Source organism: Sus scrofa, chromosome X (assembly GCF_000003025.6).
Source record: "Sus scrofa isolate TJ Tabasco breed Duroc chromosome X, Sscrofa11.1, whole genome shotgun sequence".
NCBI lineage: Eukaryota > Metazoa > Chordata > Mammalia > Artiodactyla > Suidae > Sus > Sus scrofa.
The window spans coordinates 17,925,845-17,942,144 of NC_010461.5; the positions used below are offsets into that span (position 1 = coordinate 17,925,845).

Consider the following 16,300-nt stretch of genomic DNA (forward strand, 5'->3'; position numbering starts at 1 on the left):
AGTTGGAGGAAGTTAAGACATGTAGAGCAGTTAAAATATTTTAGAGACAATTCCCACCCTGCTGAACTGAGTATAAGAATCTGATGCCTATAGCTTGCATCTTTAGAAACAGAGCTCAGAGGAATGATCCCAGAATGGGCCTGTCTCCAGCCATTGATAAAGAGGATTTCGAGCTGGCCGTTGCCAAGTAGAGATAACAGAACCCCCACCTGCCTCACAGGACCCTTTTATGCACAGTGGCAGTTACTGAGGGCAATTAAAGGAACAAGCACTGAGGCTTCATTGACCTCACAGACAAACCGTATCAATGGTTTCTGCTTGTTTGCTAACAAATGTGTGTTTAACAAAGTGGCAGAGTTGGGGTGGGACTAGCTTTCATCTTATCCTGGTGACAAGGTTGTGGGACAGTTACTGCTCCTCCCCCTTCAATCCAGCGCAAACTGCCTTATCCACCCCCAAACCCCAAGATTCAGCCTAGGTTGTCACAATACCATCATCCTCACAACAAACTTCTGAGATTCAGACTATTATATCATCTTCATTTCACTGATAAAGAAATTGACTCTGAACGACATGATGATTTACGCAAGGTCACAAAAGAGTTCAAGGATTCCAACTCGAAGCTGCCTGACCTTAGAGACAGACTTTTTCACTCTATGAAATCCCTCTCCAAAGGGCTCTTTTTGCTTGACCACAGTTGGCTCTAACCACTCTAACATTCTCTAAACTAGCTCTTAAATTGCACACTTACACCTTGAAAATGGCCTTGGAAAGGGGGCACGCAAAATGGATAATTCTAGGATAGGTGTCAAAGAAAAGCCACATTGAAAAACGAGCCATTAACTCACTGGCTTGATGCTTTTTCATCTTTAAGGCATCACTCAAGAAACCAGGAACCTAAATGGGTTTTCTGACAGCAAATATTGACAGGCTCCAAAGTAGCCTATGAACATGTCAGGTATCCAGTCATTAATGTATGCCTTGAGGGAGTTTTGGGGGAGTGCTTTGTAAATGATGAGACATTTCATTAATATAATTGTAGGGTGATAATATTTAAGTGACAAACTATAGACTAAATTATAGCCCTAAGAAAAATTCCCTATAACTTGAAGTTGATAGAAATGTTTAGACCTATAGCTCTCTGTTTTTATTCCATCAGCCAGAGAGTTGATGTTATAGTCTTATCTCTTTTACTGACTTGCTCTGTTTGAACACAAACAAAATACCTTCTCCATGACTCGATCTTTTCCATATGCAAACTGAGCATGGTATTTGCTGCTCAAAATGGGTTTGGAATATAAGCTACTTTTTCAGGAAAAAATAAACAGACACAGAAGTCAATGACCTGGAGTTGATAAAAGGTTGGACTTCCTTCTCTGTATAGATTCTGTATGAAAGTAAAGGAAGTAAGCTTCTTTTCCCTTTTGTAACATATTCCCTTGCATCTTTTCCCTCCTTGAGATTTATTTATCTTCTATATTTTAAATTATGCCTCGACGCAGCATCACTTTCCCGAGTTATACATAATTTGTTACATCCTCGAAGCTGGGAATGGAAAAAATCTACAAGATCATCTTTTGCCAGAACAGGATACAGTTCCCTGATAATAGACCTATCTGATGTGAAATGAATACTACACTTGATCTCACCAGGTGAAGAAAAGCAGAAAGAATTCCCTGTAAGTTAATTCCACTACTCCCTTAATTATTTGTATTGTTCTCCTGCTTGGCTCCAGGCTTTGAGAATTCTGGAAACAATACTCCCTCCACAGCCGCTCCTGTGTGACTTACAATGCGATGACATCTTTCTCCAGTGGGATGGATTCTGATAGCTGCCAGCCACTGAGTACTGACAATCCCAGTCCACTTTGCTTTCCAGAGCCATTCTTCTCTCATCTCCCCCTACCTTTCTGTCCCCATTCCATCTCTGAGGCTTTTGGAGTTTCCTCCCATTGCATATTTGTTTCAGATGACTCCCCATTGGGTCTATCTTTAGTCTTCAAGACTAAAGCTGCTCCTGCCAGAATCGCTAGCTACCCCTATGCCTTTCTCCCAGCTGTGTGCAGGGGAACCCCTATAGGGTTGCATTTTGCCGTATTTCTTTCGATGCTTTCCTATTCTAACAGTCCTAGTCCTTCTCTGAAAGGAGCAGGATTATGGCATTTTGAGATTTCTAACATATTTACAGACGGCTTTCAGAAAGAAGTGTGTGTGTTTTCCCAATAGCTAATTAAAAAATAAAATTTCTTATTTGATATATTAGCCTTAATTAGAAGACAGGCACACAGGCAGGCGCCAACTAAAATACATCCAACATATTTTAAAATAAAATTCTATATCATTTGAATGCATAACTTCTTTGCCTTTAGGGACTCTTGAAACGTGAAATGGATTCAGAACACAGAAAACTTTCCCACTCAACACAATTTTGAGAAACTCCCACTCAGCCACTGTTCTTCACCCATGATGTTTCATACTGAAAGGTTTTTTTTTTTTCCTCCTCTGTTCTCAACACTTTTTGTTCTTTTCAATAATTTCCTGAATGACTCAACTGTAGTCTTGTCATCCAGGGGAGAGCAAATTTCAAGAATGTACTGTACAGCTATTAAGATAATGTGTACACTTGGTTGGTGGCAGGTTATATTTCTGAAGTACTTGTGAATGTCAGACTCAAAAAAATGACATATTTTAGTCAGTATATGACTGCTTGCCTCATGTCACCAATATGGAGCCCTGGGCAGAGAAGCAAAGATCACCAGCTAGAGGTAGCAATGAAACCACTCTGGAGTCAGACTGCTACATTTCAAGTTCTGGCTGCACTTCAAAGAAACCAGCATTGGAAATCATAAACAATGTATTACAGTGGTTTGCCTAAGAAACAAAAAGTCAATCCAAGGTCAAAGAAAAAACAGAAGGCAAATGAAAGTTCATTTTTTTTTTAATCTCTTAAATTTAAAGAAAAGAGTAAAGGAAGGTATGGATCAGTGGATCACCATTTTTAATAAATGTATTTGATTAACTGAGCAACTCTGGGTGGTGATAGTCGAATCCTTTGTATATACCTGAAATTGTCATATACCTGAAATCTTTTTTAAACTGGAAATCCTACTTGGGATTAGAGTCGCTAACACCTCTCTGTAAATATTTTTGTCAGCCTGTCCTCTTCATCCACGGAGCCCCTGTGCCCCGGGCATTGGAGACTGGAAGAGCAATGCTAACGGGTGGGGAGGGGAAAGAAGCATTAAAACTCAGGGCATCAAGATATTCTGTTCTACATGTGGATTGGGTAACAATGGAAACTTCCCATAGTAAGAAACCACACACTAATGATTCAAGGCTCGGGTAATCGTTCCTCTAAAATGTATGATGAAGGAGTTAGGTTTAGTTTCCCAGGCAGCTCGGTTAAGTCAGCTAATCAAGAGAGGTGGGATTCAGTGGCCATGATCGTTTATATTTCAAGACTGTTTGTCACTGAGTCACTTCACTTTGTCCTTTTCACTCTTAACCAACTTACATTTAAGATGACTTTAACCAGCATAAGCTATCAGCTTCTTCACTGAAATGCTGACATGCTTTCTGAATGGCAGTTCAGGGCTTTCGAAGGGAGGACCCAGCATCCATAAAATGATATTTGTCTCTCCAGTAGCCTTGTTACTTATGATTACCCTTTAGATGATCTGAACCCACTGTTCCATCCTCATTCTCCATGCTGGCATGGAGATGATAAGTCATGAGACTAGCCAGTGTTGCAGAGTGGTTCCAAACATGGGCTTTCAGATCAGGCAGCTTGGGTTGAGTTCCTGACTTTCCTTCTCACATGCTGTGTGATCCTCAGTGAATTCTTTTGCTTTCCAAACCTTTCATAATAATCCATGGAAACCCCATTGCGCTATGCCAAGTACATAGTAAACTCTGAAAAAAAACTGTGACTATCATTATTGTCCTAATAAGCCTTAGAAGTTATTCTCAAGTTCATAGACAATTAGAAGCTGTACAGAAGCTTAAAGGTCATTTAATGGAATACCCCCTCCTTTGTAGCTCATGAGGAGCAGGGGGGTGAAGTCACAGAGCAGAACTAAGACTAGGGGACAGGACTCTCCATTCAACCATGAAACTCAAATCTCATGGAAGAGGACAAATAATACTTAGCTTGCTTTGATCAGTGGTGGAGAGAAAGGGACCAGTGACAACTCAGAGAACAATGGCTCTGGGTGGGCCAAGGCCCTGGGAAGGTCTCTGATAGTTTCCAAAGGGGGTGTGTTCAGGAGGAAAGGGAAGGATAGGCAGGTGCTGCCAGTGGCCAGTGTCACTTGGTCTGATTAGAGAGACTTACTGAGCAGATCGCTGATGGGATTAGATTTCCTAGCAGCTCTAGCTTTCCCCACCTGTCATGTCAAATTCTTTCATTTAAAGGGATCAGACCCACTATATACCTAGTGCGCTGGTGTTACCTTGGTTGCAACTTCATTCCTGTCAACAGTGGAGTTTAACTAGCAGCTTACAGAGCACAGAACCAGGGTCAACAAACTACGGCCCAGGGGCCAAATCCAACTTGCCACCTGTTTTCGTAAATGAAGTTTCATTGGCACACAGCCACCTCCATTCATTTAGATATGGCCTATGGCTGCTTTTGTGCTATAACAGCAGAGTTGAATAGTTCCAGCAGAGACTGAATTATGTGCAAATCTTAACATATTTTCTCTCTTGGGCCTTTATAGAAAAGGTGGGCCAACATCTGATATAGAGCCTTGTCAACTGCTTAGGAGACAAAGGCCATGGAAGGATTAACTGATTCCTTCAGGATATTGGTATGCCCTTGGAATAAATGTAGACTTTGTTAGAATCCCCTTACAATTCAAAGGCCATATCTTCGCCAATGTGGATGTGAAAGACAGCGTCCATCTCCTCTAAGGGTGGGTCTAGTTCTGGCCTCCCTCTTATTCTGAGGCACAGAGGAGAGGGAACCAGCTGATGAGAAAGCAAGGCCATTCCATTCATTTTTTGGATAGTTAGAAGAACTGTATCTTAAGGACTTTGTATGCTATAAACCAGGCACTTGTCCTACATTATTTTGTGTATTCCTTATGAGCAGTTCTATTAGGTAGTATTATTGTCTCCACTTTACAGAAGGGTAAACTCACAGAGTGAATGAGTGGCAAGGTAGAGATTTGTAACCATTTGGCTCCATGTTGTCTGATGCACATAGGTGCAGTAATTCAACTACCTATGCCTAAGTATTAGAAGTATGGTTGACAGTGGCTTAAATTCACTCAATTCAGACAAAATAGATATCTAAGTCATTACTTCTAGAAGTTGCCCTGAAAAATACTGTTGTACAAGATAGAAAACATTGCATACATCACTGCCTTCTTGGAAATATATGAAGCCATTAGCAAGTTACGGACTCTGAGAAATCCTGCAGTAAAGATCCTATTCAACTTTGCTTAATGTAGCATTTTCCAAACACTTTATCATGGAACTCTTTAATTAACAACATCCCATGAAACTAGCACCAAGAGACACACTTTGGGAATGGTTGAGCCAGATGATTATGATGATGATTGATGATAATGGCTACTATTTATTGAGTGATTACAGTGAGCCAGAAACTGGCCTAGACATTTGCATGCTTAGTTCATTTAACCCTCACAGCAACCCTATGAGTACATATTATTTTTTTGTCTTTTTTTTTTTTTTGTATTTTCTAGGGCCACATTCGTGGCCTGTGGAGGTTCCCAGGCTAGGGGTCGAATCGGAGATGTAGCCGCCAGCCTACACCACAGCAACATGGGATCCGAGCCACATCTGCAACTCACACCACAGCTCATGGCAACACCAGATCCTTAACCCACTGAGCGAGGCCAGGGATCGAAGCCGCAACCTCATGGTTCCTAGTCGGATTCGTTAACCACTGAGCCACGACGGGAACTCCACGAGTACATATTATTAATTCCCCACTTGACAGATGAGGAAACTGAGGCACAAAGAAGATTAAACAACTTGCCCAAAGGCACAGAGTAGTAAGTCCTGGAGACCATGAATGCTTCAAACTCAGGGATCAGGTATGAGTTCATCTTTGCAAAGCCTATACTGCTTATGTTGCCCAGGAAAGGACAGTTGAACTAAATTGGCAATAAGATTCTAATAAAGAGAAGTGATTAGAGTGTTTTGAATAGAACATTTAATATCTTTAGTATTTATACAACAAGGGCACCCTCATCCACTGGGGTTTCTGTTTGTTCCACACAAGTCTATACCCTAGATAATGTTCCTACTAAAAAGCATTTGTATAGTGTAACCATTTTCATATTTTATATAATAGACCCTTCTTTAGGTTAATGCAGAGATGACAGGAAAATATCAGAGAAGATCCTATTTAGCCACCAGAAATAATATTTCATTTGAAGGTGCATTAAATTAGGCTTTCTGTGTGGCATAAAATATATTGAAAGAGGCAATACCGCATCCATAAGGAAGTACCGTATTGCCTTTGTTGGCAGAGTAGATAGATTTTTTTTTAAATGCAGTATAATAACAGCTATTGAGAACAGTCAATAGCAGCTTTTTTAAAATTTTACAGGCCTAAAAATATATCAAGGTCAAAATTTGTAGATAAAATGCTGGTGAATTTTCAGTGTAGATTTGAGAGGGCCAGGAAGGACTAAGGAAGAAAATTATCACACTTTCAGCTTTAAAAGAAAAAGAAGAAAAGGCAGCCTGAGAGATTATGTTTTTGTGTCTCGCAGAAAGAAAGGAAGGAAAAAGGAAATTTTATGTTTAGCACTCTGGGAGCTTCAAATGCAGTGATTAAATGGTATTATTTTTCACCAGTTTAACATAAAGTATTCTTGAATGGTAATTATTACGATAATACTGTGACACTTAATGAGGGCTTGCTGTGCTGTTTTAAGCATCTTATACGTGTTGCCCTTGGAGGTGAGTTCTACCCCCATTTTACAGATGTGGAAGCAGAGGCAGAGAGGTCAAGCAGTTTTCCCATGCACCCACACCAGTACAAAATGGATTCAGGATTCAGACTCCACTAATCTGGCTTCATAGTCCATGCAAACTAACAGCTATACACCCTGGATAAAAGAGAAGGTTCAAAGGTTCAAGGATACCCACAGGTCTCAGAGGCAACATGAATTCTGCTACTAAGGTCAGGGTACATCAGAGACTCACTAGGTGGACACCAGAGGGCCAAACGTGGCAAGGGTGACTTGAAGCCCTGCCAATAAATAAGCCCTTCCTTGGTGATTTGTTCTACGACAGGTTTCTTCCAGAGGTTGTTAGGCATCTTGCCACTTAAGAACCCCATCCATTTAAGGCCATGCATTAGTCATGACAAGTAAAGATGTGTCTCTCCACCCACTTCTACCACCGGGGTGTTGCTAGGATTCCCCACCCCACACCCTGACCACATGCACGCTCCGTCAAAATACGGTCCATTACTTATGAATAGGTTTATGCTGTGATGGTGCATCAGACCCCAAATATTCAGGAACAGCCATCTGCTCTGCAGTATTCAGAAAAGTCCAGGGGAAAAAAAAGTTTAAAGTTTCCTTTAAAGAAAATACAGATGGCTCCTTTAAAGAACAGGAAAGACGGGATTTTACAATAAATGTTGTGTCCAGTGTGTCACTGTGGGAGCCATTTGAGAGTTAAACACAAAGCCCTTAAGAGAAATGACAAAATAAGTACTGAGTAAAAACAAATACTGAAAGTTTTCTCTGTAATTGTATTTATGTTCCAAAATGCCTGCCTTCCCCTCCTCTTAATGTGGGTGACACTTAAGTCAGTTGAATCAACCAAAGAACTTGTTTGCAGGGAAGGCATGAGAAGACATAATAGCATACAGCCTTTAAAAGATAAATACCCATGCCTTGGGAAGAACACTTGACAAGAGAAGGATCTTATCTAAAGAAAGGTGTATTCTAGGAGTTCATGTTGTGGCTCAGCAGAAACAAACCTGACTAGTATTCATGAGGATGGGGGTTCGATCCCTGGCCTTGCTCAGTGGGTTAAGGATCCAGCATTGCTGCGATCTAGTGTTGCCGTGGCTGTGGTATAGGCCGGCAGCTGCAGCTCCGATTCACCCCCTAGCCTGAGAACCTCCATATGCCACATCTGCGGCCTAAAGAAAAAAAAAAGTATTCTAAACAGATGAGTCAACAAACAATTGGATATAAAAGTGGAAACTGAATTTTTAAATTCCTATCAACAAGCATAACAAAAACTTTCACATCAGAAAACATATCAAAAAAACATATGCACTACACTTTTGTAGAAGACCATTTAATTCTCATTCATAAACTTCGTCTTACGGTTCAGCACCATTACACAAAAATAGCTTTTCTTTTCTTAGTTGTACCGCAGCAGCCTTATCTCTTTCCTTAATTGTACCTTACAGGAGTCTGTCTTTTCTCTTTGAACTTAATCATCAGTTACGGGTGAACAGTCAAAGAAAGTCTGATTTATTAAGCAAACAGGCTAGAAGTTGCAGAGCTGATGTTAAAAACACAAATACACCTACTTACCTGGATGGCTCTGACATTGGAAACTGGCTGCTTCGACATACTGATGTGGTCTTAGCCCTAAAAAAACAAGTGAGAAACTGTTAGAAGTGGCGGCATTCAGATTCTCAGCCTTGATAAATTAGAAGCAAACTCATGATTCAAATGGGCAGTCACCCCTTTCACTGGCCATATATTCTTTCAGTCTCAGTTTCCGGTTACTTACAGACTCTCCTTCCTAATGCCTCAGGGAGAAGGAACACTAGAGCACCGGATAAATCATTCAGGAGGAGAAATGCTGAGATGCCTCGCCCCTGATGCTCATGATAGGCAATCAGAAACTTGAAAGGCGCTATCATCTCCTTCCCTGCCCTCCTGTCCCCCGCCCCTGCCTAGAGTAGCAAAGCAGAGGTTATGGGAATAAAACACCTTTGTCTGGGGCCTCGGAAGCTTTCCGCTTGAAACTGAACTTTTGATCTGAACGAGTTGTTGTTGCCGAGGCTGTGCGTCAGTCCATTGGAGCGCCTCCCTTCCGTGGGGGCCCAAAGAGAGGTGGTCTGTGCGGCTTCCTACACCTATCATGCTCCCTGCTCGCTGGCAGGGCACGTGTCCCTTTGCCCAGCGACCTGCGGGATGCTGTGAGGTTGTGAGCTGCATCTTCCCTGCTCTGTGCAGTCCAGAGCCTGGGCTCTGTAAGTCAGGCGGCCTGGCCAGCAACCCTCACCTGGCTTCTTTTCTTTTAATGAAACAGTCTCAGAGGGCAAATAGGACTTAAGTGACCATGTCACATCCCCAAGAGGTAGCACTGCTTCCTCCCCCAAAGGACCTTTGCTTTCTTTCATTTCATGAGACCTGACCTAGAGCCCCGTGACCAGTGGCTGGGGTTTACTGGGGCTTGGGGAGCAGGGAACAGCCCCCCTCTACACAAGCATTGTTTATAGCTTAGTCTGTTAAATGTTGACAGGATCAAGTGGAGATGTTGGAAATTCAGTGAATTAAAAAATGCTGCTTTTTATTTTATTTTTTATTTTTTTACCTTGCAGTTAGTTTATACATGCTACTTTTTAAACCCAAACTATAAACTGGATTGACTAGAATTTCCTCTATTGACTGGTGTGAGTGTGGGGGCTAACTGGTGAGTTAATGACCACATAGAGCAGTGCTAGCTTTTGCCACAAGTCAGGTGTAACCTGGACTATGTCAGCCAGCGTCTCTAGACCCGTGTCCTCCTTCCTTAAGTTCTGCCTGCTTCACAGGTTGTGGTAAGACTCAAAATGACATAATGTGCCTGAAACTGCCTTGTGATCTATAAAGCATGGTACAGAAGTTTCTGGTTGATTGCCCTTGCCCTTACATAGTGACTTTTTAGTACCATACTGATACAGGGCTTTACGTACAGCATTAAGAATTGTAGTTATGTCCCACAATACTTCAGAGAGAAAAGATCTGCAAACCCTGGAAAACTTACTTTTTTTTTTTGAGATCTTCAAAGTCTTAGGCGCTATTATATGAAGTTAAACAATTATATCATTTTTTAAAACCCCTACAATTAGTATATCCAACTATTTAGTCTTTGGGGGTCACATCCATGACAACAATGAGATTCTTTTTTAAGTTTCTCCTGAATGTTTTGGTAATATATAGACACAGCCTCCATGCATATGGATCTAGGTAGTATTATTTTCAATATGGTTAAAAAATTAAAAAGCAATAACATTGAAAAATCAGGAACACATTTACTCTATGATATGTTTCAAATAGGTTGCTGTCTTTCCTGCAATGTCAAAGAGTCAATGAAGGATTTTTAATTTTTGGATCTAGGGCACACAGCTCAGTTTCAAAAGGAAAAGCTTGATAGTTTAATTTTTAATGTTTCTATTCCTCAAAAGCTATTAGAAGTCACGCGAAGCAATAATTCTCTCAGGACTTTAAATATCTCATCATATAGTATTCTCTGTGAGTGTACAATTAAAGTTTAACTATTATCACTTGGGAACTTTGAAAAATTTATTGTACATCGATTCAAAACATGGGAAATAAGAATTTCTTTATGTTACTATAATACCAAGTTGAAATGTAAAAAAAAAAATGAGGCAATGAATATTTATACTCCATTGATTTTTTTTTTTAATTAGGCTGATTTTTTTTTCCACTGCACTATTATGTTGCTTTGTATTTTGTGGCACTCTAAGCCTAATGGAGGGTTGTCCTTGGGCCTTGTCTCCAGTATTGCTTTGGTATAATCTCATTCGCATACAAATTCCTTCTCAACATATATGTCAATCTGTGAGAGAAACGTTGCTAGAAAGTTGGTCAGATTTGAGCTCTCATTCCTTGCAAACAGGCCAGATAACATTTGTGTAAGTCAGTTCTGCAGCCGTTCTTGCTGTCCTCATTATTCTCAGAGAAATCAGGGCAAAGCACACTGATGAATAAAAATAGACAGTGTTCCCTGCTGTTTCCCTGGCCCTGCGTTCACCTCCATTAGGGCTGCAGGGTGTAGCATGCACCTTCTTTATCTCATCCTGGGACCAGAAAAGAAAGCCATGCCTTAGATGCACAACTCCACTCACACCGGGGCCACAGCTTTTCATCCAAAGAGGTACTCTTTAAAGCACTCTACTACTCTGTCTCCTCATTCTGGCTACAATTTGAAAACATGTTTGACCGGCTATATATTGACTTGTACAAAGCCTATGCTATATAATGGAAATGCTTGCCAGCTTAGCACAGTTAAGTTGTCCCGGCAGTTCTGCGAGTCAGTGGGAACTTTAATGGTCTGTATGCTGAGTCATCTACAATATACCTCTGCTGGTATTTGATTGGACAGCAGCTCATATCTGACTTCTAAATAAGACTCTTTCACTTACTAAAAAAATTTTTCAACATTAATATCACTAATTTAATAAGAAGGGATTCAGAGGAAAATACAATCAATATAGGGAGAGAGAGGGCTTTGCTTTTTCTTTTTAAAGGTCAATTAAATAGCTACAGCTCAATCTCAAAGGGAATTATCTTCTGTCCTGCAGCTAAAAATAATTCCTGGGAAGGGTGTAGAAAGATGTTCAGCTGTCCAGACTAAATCTTGATTCAACTCTGCCTGAGATATACTGAGAGGGAAGAGGCACTCAGCATTGCCATGTACCAGAATCTGGTGCCCACACAGAGAGAGGCAAGGCTTTGGAAAAGATGGGTTGGGTTATTAATGTATATCTACATTAATGGATCTACATGTTGATAGAACTTAATCATTGAGGCCATGTCTGGTGCTTAGAGAGAGGAGAGAAGAGTTCTAAACTTGTACTGTGTTAACAGCTCTGGCAATAGTTTGCATTTAGGTAAACCAAGGAGCTTGCATTATAGCTTTTCTCTGCCCCCAATTCTCCTGATAATTTCTAAGCTTACAGCCCAAATCAGCCTACAGCTGACCAACTGTAACCCTGGCCATAAGCATCAAAATGACATAATGTTCAGAGGCACAGCCATCATATCTGGACCATGGATATTTTCATAAATGTCATTATCAATGAAAACTACTTTTAGTTCAAAATTCTTTCACCCCCGCCCCCACCCCAGTCCAGAACAATTTATAAAACAGAAGCAACAAGATCACCAATGAACAGTAAATTTACCAGGGAGCTACATCCACTGGTTACAAGCCAACAAAGTTATAAGTAGCCACTTCAAGTTAGTTAGCAAGGAAATTTCCTTCAGAAAGCCCAGTTATCCGAGCGGGACATTCTTGCTTACCTGCTTTATGTATTTGTTTCCTGCCTGAGGAAGGTCCCAGGCAGTCAGGTGCAAGAATACAAGGCTTCTCAGTGAGTGCAAGGGACGCCCGGTGTCCTCTGAGCTGCGATCTCAGTTCCGATGCTTTTCATGTGGCTGAAATAGCTCAAGTGCTCGGTGCCTCACCCTGTATTGAGAGCTGCTCCCAGCTCAGGGCTGGAGGGGAACTTGGTTTAAGGATAAGTGTTAAAGAGAATTCCTGTCATAGCTCACAGTTGTTCTTCCTAAATATAGAGTTTGATACAAGCCATACGCTGCCTCCAAAAGGCTTGACCGTGCTGAAAGCAGGGCTCAAATGTCAGCCGGAAGGTGGCTACGGAATCTTACTGCCCTCCTAATCTTCCAGAAGATGCTGGCTGCGTTTTCTCACAGATTCTGAGGAAGCACAGTCAAGTTTGAAAAGTAGGAAAAGTTTCTATCTTTAGCTTTATTACCTGGAGGCCAGAAGACAGGAGTGTTCAATAAAAATCGGAGAGAGGCGGTGTGGCACCAAGGGGCCTGGGCACCAAACAGTGTTTTGAGTCCTAGCTTGGTCATGGAGGAGCCGTGGAAGTTATCTCATAATCAACACCAATAAATGGTCACCAAATGATGGCGATTGTAATGTTACATTGAACTACACGACATCGTCCCTTTTGTAGGTCAAAAATGGTCGCACATCAACCAACTCGTGTGATTCCAGGGCCCAGAGTCCTTGCTGTCTCTGCCCTACCACCTCTATTTGTGGCAATGACTTTGACCCTAGAGCATATGAAACAACAGAACAAAACAAAGACACAATATCTATTTTAAGTATGACAAAGGCCAAGACGAGGTATGAGGCAAAACCCTTTTAACGAGAACACTGCCAAATCCTAAAGCACATATTCATTATTTTTAACACTACTTTTATTTATTTTTTTACACTTCTCTAGTCTCTAAAATTACCTTTACACAGCATTTCCATTCAGTAGAAGGATTACACAGAGTGGACTCACTTGTAAATCATCTAATGGATGAAAGTGAGCCCATGCGAGTCTCTGACAGCATGGTCAGCAGCTAACCAATCACCAGCAACCATCTGCTACTAGTCCTCTCATTACCTGAGGCAAAGACGTTCCAGTCTATATGAGCCTCTAAAGTCAGGTGTCTGTTCCCTGCAGCTGAATGCATTCTGAACACTCAATTTCAGGTCAGTAAAGGGAAAACCAACATTCCAGTAGCCTAGGAGGTCAGCAGAGAATTGTGGTTCATTTCAGTTTAGGGTTCACCCTTAAATTCTGTTCATAGGCTGTTTAAAAGAATCGTGTCTTCGAGGAGTTCCCTGGTGGCCTAGTAGTTAAGGATCTGGCATTTTCCCTTCTGTGGCTCTGGTCACTGCAGTGGTGCAGATTCAATCCCTGGTCTGGGACCTTGCATGTGCCACAGCCAAAAAAAAAGAAAAAAAGAAAAAATGTGTTCTCAAATTCAGTTTAGATGTTGTGCTTTGAGATCATATGGCACCACAAGTGAGTGAGTTATACACTGGGGAAGAGATGAGGGTAGGCACCTTAATATTTCCCCAGGTATTCGGCTGCTCCTGTGTGTTCACAGCTCTTCACCAGACAATAGGTGGCATCGCTTCCCCAAAGAACAACAGCAATGAGCCATTTTTGACCCCTTATCCTGCAGTCAGCCCATAAATTTTGCCATAGTCCTTTTGCCCCCAAAGGCCTCTCAGTAGTTACTGGTGTCATGTATGTCAACGAAAGTGCCCAGCATGCAGGGGGCTGCCTTTGTGGGAAGAACTGAGGTGAGCTGCATAATCAGGACTTCTTTGGTTGTGAGTGACAGAAACCCAAAATGAACTAGTTTAAGCCTTGAGGAAGTATAGCAGACACTGTCGATGTCTTTCTCAATATCCCTCTGCCGAGCTGAGTGCTGCAGCTGCAGACAATCCCCAGTACACTGTCAGCTTCCCACCTTAAAAGCCTGAACCTCTGCCTCTCTGCATGGGGGCCCTCTCCCTCTCCAAGGCAGGTTGTCTGAGTGTGCTGCAGGCATGACCCAAAAGTGTCAGGGAACAGAGACCCCTAGGGACAGACCTCAGCCAATGGGGATGGAAGTCGGTGATAATCACCCCACCTCCCTGTGGAACAATAGTGACACGTGGTCCAGTTTCAGAAGTGTCCAGCAGGGCCTGAGCCCCAGGTGCCCGCAGCAGGAACCGACTTGCTCATTACGATACCCCAGTTGGCTTTCTTCTTTCCCTGTCTCACTTCCTCACTCCCTCACTTGTGTTTTCTAGGATCATCACCGAAATAGACCACCAAATAGATAAGACCAGGTTCTTGTCTCAGTGTCTGGATTTGAGGCCGCCCAAACCAAGATGAAGGCATTCACTGTGAAAGCTTCATATTGTGGCAGGAAAGGCATAGCATGCAGGTGGGCCTCCAAAATAACCAGAACCAAGAACTCAGACCTCGCTAGAAAGTACCAAATTTATTTCTTCAACTCCAGTCTTAAAAATCCCAAGGTTCAGAGTTCCCACTGTGGCTCGGGGGGTTAAGAATCCGACATAAGCTCCATGAGGATGTAGGTTCAATCCCTGGGGCTTCACTCTGTAGGTTAAGGATCTGGCATTGTCGCAAGTTGTAGCATAGGTCACAGATGCAGCTCAGATCTGTTGTTGCTGTGGCTGTGGCTTAGGCTGCAGCTGCAGCTCCCATCCAACCCCTGGCCTGGGAATTTCATATGCCGCAGGTGTGGCTGTCAAAAAATAAAAATGAAATCCTAAGGTTCTGATTGCTGAGTTATTCACCAAACTTCTGGCCGGGGCAAGGTCAACTGGCATAGAGGAGGCCTCTGGGGTGCACAACTATGGAGGAGGTCCTTCCCAGAGAGAGGAATAGTTGTGACTTGCATAGCCCTCCCAACTAAGGTCTCCAAAAAGCACTGAGAAGCCAAGTGCTCTTCCTTGACCTCCTGCCACAGCACCCTGAAATTTCTACTGTTGTCACCCCTTTAGTTCAAGGCCCCCATATAACAGAGGAAGCCCCGGCACATAATTGGACTGGTGGGCAACAGTTAACTAGGCCCAAGGTGATGGGCACAAGATGAGCCCATTTCTTATTGGTAAAATTGACATGGGGAAAGAAGGAAGAAGAAAGAGTCTTTAAGTATGAGAAATGGAGAGCTAGACAGTACTGGGCATTGAAGGGGCAGCTTGAGACCTTTCAGACTATTTCATTGGAGATCGTGAAAGAGGGACAGGGTTGGAGGTTGTTGGCAAAAGCAAACTTCACTGAAGTCATTCCTACCAGCACGCCTCCATCCCTCCTCCACTATAGCCAAACAGCAGGAGGACATCTAGTAACACCTTAGGTCTATATAGGCCTTGTTGAGTTGCAAAGCATTTTCATTTGTATTATTTTATTTAGTCCTCCCATCAACTCTGTGGGGTAAGTGTATATTCCCACTATGTAGATCAGTAAGTTAAGGTTCACAATGTTAATTCAGAGCCAGTTATCCCCAGCTTTTTGAGTCCTATATTTAGTGCTCTCACCTGTTACACCACAATGTCCTTAAAGAAGCACACTCATATGCACACCCCCCATAAGCACTATATGTATATGATATCAGGTAGGATACATTTGGCTGCAAACAACAGACTACCTGACTCATGGCAGCTTAATAAAGACATTTAACCATCTTGCAAACCTAGAAACCTGAAGGAAGGTAGTTCCAGATTGGTTCAGAAAGTTTATGAAGTCAAAAAGACCCAGGCAATTTCCAGTCCTACTCTGCCACTCTCAGCAAGCCAGCTTTTCATCCTCAGCTTCTTACCACATGTTCTCAAGATGGTTGCCGTAGCTCCAGAGATCAGGATCTTCCACTAGCATCCAAACAATACAGAAAGGCAGTGAAGGTGACAAAAGGGGCTTTCCTACTATTAGGCAGGAAACACTCCCAAAGCCCCAGCAGACTTCCCCTTACGTCTTGTTGGCTGGAATTGGGTCTCATGGCTGCAAAGGAGGCTAA

General features: G+C 42.2%; 1 protein-coding gene across 1 annotated transcript in view; it reads right to left on the reverse strand.

The window, feature by feature from the left end:
* The window catches only part of SMPX (small muscle protein, X-linked), a 49,177-nt gene extending 36,815 nt beyond the window's left edge, over positions 1 to 12,362 (reverse strand). Inside the window, 2 exon segments of the mRNA NM_001078687.2 lie at positions 8,537 to 8,593; positions 12,263 to 12,362. Of these exon segments, the coding sequence (NP_001072155.1) occupies positions 8,537 to 8,575 (39 nt within the window). The 5' untranslated portion in view covers positions 8,576 to 8,593; positions 12,263 to 12,362.